Source organism: Martes martes, assembly GCF_963455335.1.
Source record: "Martes martes genome assembly, chromosome: 11".
Lineage (NCBI taxonomy): Eukaryota > Metazoa > Chordata > Mammalia > Carnivora > Mustelidae > Martes > Martes martes.
In genome coordinates, this window is record NC_137899.1 from 97,309,314 (window position 1) to 97,316,765 (window position 7,452).

Below are 7,452 nucleotides of genomic sequence, written 5' to 3' on the forward strand. Positions count from 1 at the left end.
GCCTAGGGGACATGCCTCTCCTGTCAGACAGGCCTCAGCTTGGCTGTCAGGCAGATCTCATCACTCTCTAACTTGGAAATCTTCCTTACTCTGTCTAAACTGGTGTCTTCTGGAGAATTAGAATAACAATACATCATTAGTATTGTTTTGTGGATTAAATGGGATATTTTATGAAAAGTACTTAGAACTGAGGAAACTTCTCAGCAGGTAGTAAGTGCTCAATAAATTATTGTTATAATTTATAATAAATTATGATAATTTATTATAATTATATTATAATATTAAATTAAAATATTATATAATTATAATTTATAATAAATATTCTGGACTGATTGCTTAAGCTTCACATTAAAGTGAATCAAAACACAACCCTACCTCATTTTTGCTCTTTGCCATTTCTTCAACTCTGAGGAAAATGGCTGTAAACATCCCAAGTTTCCCCTATCATTGTAAATGGCATCCCTTCCATGTAACCCAGCCATGTACCTGAGATTCCTCCTATATTCCCCTCTTTCCTTTTTCTTCCGTATTCAACCCATTGATTACCATTAAAGAGTCTTCTAAAATGCATCTGAAATCTGCCTACCTCTCTGAAACCACTGTATTCAGGGCTACCAGCACCTTCTCTGAATAGCCTGCAGCCAGGCTCCCCACCATTCTTGCTTCCAGAGACTTGGCCACTGACAGAGTTATCTTTGCCCTCATAAATCATAAACCATACCGTGCCCCTCCGGGGCTTTCGTGCTGCTTGTTTTTCTCATTGTATTGAGATCACCACTCAGAGCCTTTATCAAGACCTCCAGGGCCCTGCCTACCCTTCCCACCTCTTGTGTTCCTTCCCTCACTGACCACAGTGCTTGATGGTGGCCCCATTTCAGCCAGTGGTGTCCCTCCTCAGCAACTCAAAGGACTGGGGTCATGGAACCGTTCTCTGCGGGTCACCTCCGCAGAGGTCTAAGTGAACTTCCCTAATGACGTTCGTACCACTTTCTGTTTTGTAATCTTCATAAAAAAGGTCTCAAGTTTTATTATGCATTTCCTTTTGCTTTCTTATTTTAAAGATTCCTCCCAGAGACCCCCGACCCATCTGTGAGGACTTACAGCTCCTTGAGAGCAAAACCCATGTTTGTGTTGTCTCCACTCTGCTTGGCTCACCGCAGCTCCTCTCCTTCCTCCTGTTAGCCCAGGTTCCCTGCCTAATGCCCTAATAATAGGGGGTCAGAGCCCCTTTCACACTTTTTGTCATTTCAGTTCATATAAGCTTTCGTTCATATTTTTTCACTTGGGTTTTGATCCATGGCAACATAAGCTGAATGACTATTAATATTCACCTACAGAAGAGAAAACTGGGTTTCAGAGAGGATAAGATGTCAAGGTCATATAGCAAACCAGGACAAACCCAGTACTTGACTAAGATCCAGGTCTTTGACATGGAAAGCCTAACTCTCCTGATCTCAGCACTCACATATCTCACATGATCGTCATCATGAGCTCATGACAGCTACAATCCATCTCCCTGGATGGTGAAGGGAAAGGATGTAATGGTATATATAAGGGATAAGTGAGTTGTAAGGAAGAACTTCCAAAGCACTGCATAGACATGGGCCAGGAGCACCAGGCATATCCTTTGGAATTGGCAATGGTAACATGGAACATGGAGACTGGGTATTGTTTAACTTGGAGGTGGCTGTGAAGGCAGTGTAGGATATTAGAGCCTGGGCTTTGGTCGTAGACTTCAATGTGATTCTTGCCCTGTTACCTGTTACCTGTGGGAAGTTGATAAATTGCTTAATGTCTTTCTGAGACTCAGTTTCTGTATCATTAAAATGGGTATAATAACATGTAAAGAGGCTATGTAAGAGTTAAATTACATTACTGGGTGCCTGGGTGGCTCACTGGTGGCTTAACCAGTGGGTTAAGCCTCTGCCTTTGGCTCAGATCATGATCTCAGGGTCCTGGGATCAGGTCCCACATCAGGCTCTGCTCGGTGGGGAGCCTGCTTCCTCCTCTCTCTCTCTCTGCCTTCCTACTTCTCTGCCTACTTGTGATCTCTGTCAAATAAATAAATAAATATTTTATTTATTTACTTGACAGACAGAGATCACAAGTAGGCAGAGAGGCAGGCAGAGAGAGAGGGAGAAGCAGGCTCCCCGCGGAGCAGAGAGCCCGATGCGGGGCTCGATCCCAGGACCCTGGGAATCATGACCTGAGCCGAAGGCAGAGGCTTTAACAAATAAATAAATAAATAAAATCTTTTTTAAAAAAAGAATTAAATTACATTACAGTATACTGTACCCTGTTTATGGTCTAGTCTATAAAATGTTACGTTATGATTAAATGATATGTTATTATTATTGCTAGGCAAAGGATGGAAGATTCTAACTGAACCATGGACTCTGACCAAGTGACATTTTTCTCCCCAGGAGAGTTAAGTGCTGTATCTCCAGTATGGAAGTGGAGAACCAGACCCAGGTCACCAAGTTCATGCTGGTGGGGTTCCCTGGGAACTGGGGCATGCGCTTAGCAGTGTTCCTGATGTTCCTCATGGCCTATATTCTGACAGTGACTGAAAATGTGGTCATCATCCTGCTGGTGCAGCAGAATCGGCCACTGCACAAGCCTATGTACTTCTTTCTGGCCAACCTGTCTTTCTTGGAGACCTGGTATATCTCTGTGACTGTGCCTAAGTTGCTATGCAGTTTTTGGTCTGTGAACAACAGTATCTCCTTCACTCACTGCATGATACAACTTTACTTCTTCATTGCCCTCATGTGCACAGAATGTGTGCTCCTGGCTGCCATGGCCTATGACCGTTATGTGGCTATCTGCCGTCCACTTCACTACCCCACCATTATGAGCCACGGGCTTTGCTTGCGTTTGGCTCTTGGATCCTGGGCCATTGGCTTTGGCATCTCTTTGGCTAAGATCTACTTTATCTCTCGCCTCAGCTTCTGTGGCCCCAATGTCATCAATCACTTCTTCTGTGACATCTCTCCAGTCCTTAACCTCTCCTGCACAGACATGTCTGTAGCTGAGCTGGTGGACTTCGTCCTGGCACTGGTCATCTTTCTCTTGCCCCTCTCTATCACTGTCCTCTCCTATGGATGCATCCTGGCCACCGTTCTGCGCATGCCCACCGGAAAGCAGAAAGCATTCTCTACTTGTGCCTCCCACCTCGTGGTGGTCACCATCTTCTATTCAGCCACAATTTTCATGTATGCCAGGCCCCGAGCCATCCATGCCTTCAACATGAACAAAGTGATTTCCATCTTCTATGCCATTGTCACCCCTGCTCTCAACCCTTTCATTTATTGCCTCAGGAACAGAGAGGTCAAAGAGGCTCTGAAGAAACTGGCCTATTGCCAAGCTATCCGATTGGACTAGGACTTACAAATTATTAGGAAGACATGGTTTGATTTGGTGCCTGCTCTTCCGTCCTTGGTCCTTTCTCCTTTAATTCCTGATCTCATAGTACTCATGTTGATATCCTATCACCACATCCACATCAACCACAGGCTCTTGGCTGTGTGGTGAGGTCTGCATCGGCGCACATGGTCTGTGCTCTAAGGACATACCCCTTGTAGAGAGAACTCTCTTTGGCTGAGACCCAAGATAAGGTTTCTGACACTGTGAGTAAATCCCTAATGGAGTAGAGTGGGTGAGCGGGTTGGTGGCATCTGAGTTAGCTTTTTTGGGGATCTAGCAAACATTAAGGGTTGTGGGCCAACAGATCTGAGATAGCTTCCTGAATGAGACAGAAGTAGCAGTGTCCTCAACAGTCCCATCCTGATTATTGTACTGGCTGTCAATCTTGGTGGCAGAGACTAGAGTTTGCTCTTCTAGTCCCCCTCAACATTTTTCATAAGTAGCTGGTTCCCTGCATTATAAACATTTCTGCTTCAGATAGCTAGAGTGTTTTCTGTTATCTGTACATGAACTATACATAAAATAATTGTAATTTGTCTTCTGATATAACTTATACTGTTGTTTTGTACTGAATTTCATATTTCCCTTCTAGATGTTACAATATGTTTGTTTGTATCCTCTAGTGGCTGAGCACAAAATAAATGATAAATAAATAAATATCAGCAAATATATTATTTGCTGAAGGAAACTTTGCCCTTATTAAGCATCTTTTCTTTTGAACTCAATGTTTCCCTTCCTCTTTAATCTACTTTTACTCCCCCTGGCCTTCATCTCTCAGCAGATCATCTCAAATACAAGCAAGTTGTCCAAGTTTAGGATTTGACAGATTTCCATCCTATACCACAGTGACTCTCAGCTCTCCTACTTGTTTATCTGACACTCTACCAATGAACACTAGACTTGCTGATCAAACATGTCACACCCACAGAAGGTAAAGATGTACCCACTCTTGGTTCACAGTTTTGTCAATGGCAAAGAGAGCCATACTTTAAGCTACATTCAACATAATATGCCAATATCAATATGCAGGAATTTAAATCTTCCATTAAAACAATTGAAAATAGAATGACTTTTAGCATTTTCAACATCTTTTACCTAAAAAAAATAACATTTTCAAAAATGTTTTCTGGTTTGTTTGTTTTTTTTTTTTTAAATAAGAGGCATTAGGAAAGATTCTTTGCTGCATTTTATAGACTTGTGGAATAGAAGCTTAGGAAGTAAATAATGTACCATCAGAGGGGGGAGCCGAAGTCAAAAGCCCAGATCTCCTGACTCTGAGCCCTGGGTCTGTCCTTGGCTCGTGGCATCTTTCTAGAGAGAAAACATGCTTCTTCAGCAGACTAAGTGTGTAGGGCTTTGGTTAGAATCGTTAAATGCTATACCTGGAGAAACTGTTAATAAAATAAAAATGGACAAAGGTGGAATATGTTCCTCAGGAAAGCAAAGAAACAAAGACAAAATGCAAGCCTGCCTTACTTTCGAGAATAACATTCAAAAGAAAATGACTTCATAATGGAAATGATTTAATGTTTGTTCCTGGAACTTGATGTAATAAAGAAGTGATTTTATATATATGTCCATTTCAAACCAAACATATAAGGAAAAATTATTATTTTCTGAGCTAATTCAGATGAACCAATCCTAATGTTCCAGTCTAATAGGGCCTATGAAATGCATGTGCTGAAAAAAACAAGAAGTAGTGAACGGGTGATAAAAATTACCAACTGGCTGCTGACAATCTGAGTTCTGGTCCTGGATGTCTTTGTCATGTGACATGGAACACATCATCTAAACTCTCTGAAACACTGATTCTTCATATGTAATACAAAAATAATAATGCCTTCTTTGCCTCCCTTCCACAATGGTTAAGAGGATAAGCTGACATGATTCCAAAGACTGATTGTTTAAGATCTGGGCCAGTATAAGAGCTAAGCAGGCCAAAACTTGGTTACAGTTTATTGGGGAAAACTAACGGAAGTCTCTGTAGACCTCCAAAACTGTCCTGTACTGGCTGAATTCCACATCCCAGAGTCTGGGAGACTCTTAATATAAGGGTTGTTTGTTTCTTTATTATTTCTACTAAGTGTCTGGGTGAGAGAGAATGTGGAAGTAGTTCTATTCAGTTGTGTTTCAAAGAGCAGTTGGGAATCAGTTATGTAATCTTGAACTCATGAGAGGAACACCTAAATGCATGAACTAAGCAAATGAGAGAGTACAGAACAGACCAATGTAGGAATCAGCCTCAACAGAGGGAAGATGATGTACAGCAGTATAATGGATAAATGCACCCAAAGGAGCATTATTTGTAAAGTGAGCAACATAAAGCAATGCAGATATTTTGAACAAGTCGTCTTGGGGGTAGGTAATGACCTTGTAGACTCTGGTAGTCAGTTTTAGCAATTTACTTGGAGACCAAGCCTCAGGATTCATTTAGACCAATCAGCCCATAATGAAGTTCATCAAATCAATGGAAAAATATTTTTATAACAAAATATAAAAACTTGTATTTAGGAACAGATGGCAGACAATATCATTGTACATATGAAATTCATATATAATATACATAATGTAGTGGGTCGAATGGCAGCTCCCAGAAAGATTTGTCCCATCCTCAAGCTGGAATTTGTGATTGTGAACTTATTTGGAAAAGAAGCCTTGGAAATGTAATTAAGTTAAGGTTCTCAGAGTGCCTGGGTGGCTTAGTTAATTAAGCATCTGCCTTCAGCTCAGGTCATGATCCCAGGGTCCTGGGGCTTGTCGGGCTTCCTGGTCAGCAGGGAGCCTGCTTCTCCCTCTGCCTGCTGCTTGCCCTGCTTGTGTTCTCTCTCTCTGTGTCAAACTTCAAAGTCAAGGATCTCAAAATGAGGCCATCTTTTATTATCTATATGGGCCGTAAATCCAATGACAAATTTGTTGTAAGACAGAGAAGGGGAGAAGGCAGAGGTGAAGACCATGTGAAGATGGATGTAGAAAGCACTTAAACTTCCACGAGCCAAGGGACGCTTGCAGCCCCCAGAAACTGTCAGAGCAAGGACTGATTCTCCCCTAGGGCTTTTGAAGGAAGTGTGCATGGGAGGAAGATGGTGCATGGGAGGAAACAGGGCAGAGTGATGATAAGTGCTGGTGGAGATAAATCGGGCAGTTACAAAAGCCCTCATTGAAAAAGTGAAGTCTGAGCAAACAAAATGTTGCCAAATGTTTGACTAACCATTTACAACAGACAGAGGTACAGAGTTTAGATCCCCATATGGTTAGAGGTCAACTTGCAGACATTGATGGGATGTTATAATCTGGCAGCCTAGTTAGAGAAATCGAACCAAAGCTAACATGTAAAAAAAGTTCACCAGGCTTATATCTAACTTAGAGATTATTTAGCTATTTTTTTTACTGACAGACTATATATATTCCTGTTCTTCAGTGTTGGTGGAACAGACTCATTTGTCCTCTCTCTGCTGTTTCTCTCGCTAACAGGTTAAATGAATACTTGCACATGTTTGTTATTTGTCAGAGACTGGATTTGGGGTTGCGGGTGTGGCAAATTCTGAATGAGTAGTGGTGGTAGTGTGTGACTGGGGAGTAGAGTAGAATCAGCCGTCTGGGAAGGTCTAGGAGGAGGTAGCATTTTGCACAAAGCCTGAATGACAGAGGGAGCCAGTTATGACAAATAAAGCATGGTGACTGAAGAGCACAGGTTCTGGGGCCAAACGACCTGGCTTGAAGTTAGTTCCTGTTGCATAAACTTGGGCAAGATAATTGTACATATTTCATTGTCTCATTTAGAAAATTAAATAAATAAATATAGGGAAAGTACTGAGAAGAGTGCTTGGCACAGAGTAACTGCTCTATAAACCACTAATTTTATTTTATTTAGGGTGGAAGTTTTACAGGCAGAATGAACATTGAATGCAAAAGCTTGTAGTGAGAGCCAGAGTGGCATGTTCTGTGAAGAAGGCCAAAGCTGGCAATCGTTCAATTAGACAATTAGAATTGGAACTGGAATTCCAGTGTGGACATCTATGCATTTAC

The 7,452-nt window shown here is 41.7% G+C and overlaps 1 protein-coding gene across 1 annotated transcript; it reads left to right on the forward strand.

The window, feature by feature from the left end:
• Positions 1–2,448: 2,448 nt before the first annotated feature.
• On the forward strand, positions 2,449–3,384 carry OR6B1 (olfactory receptor family 6 subfamily B member 1; the record flags this gene model as incomplete). The annotated part of the gene is made up of 1 exon (XM_080818116.1): positions 2,449–3,384. One exon carries the CDS (start codon positions 2,449–2,451, stop codon positions 3,382–3,384), a length of 936 nt encoding a protein of 311 aa, XP_080674242.1.
• Between the last annotated feature and the right edge of the window lie 4,068 nt (positions 3,385–7,452).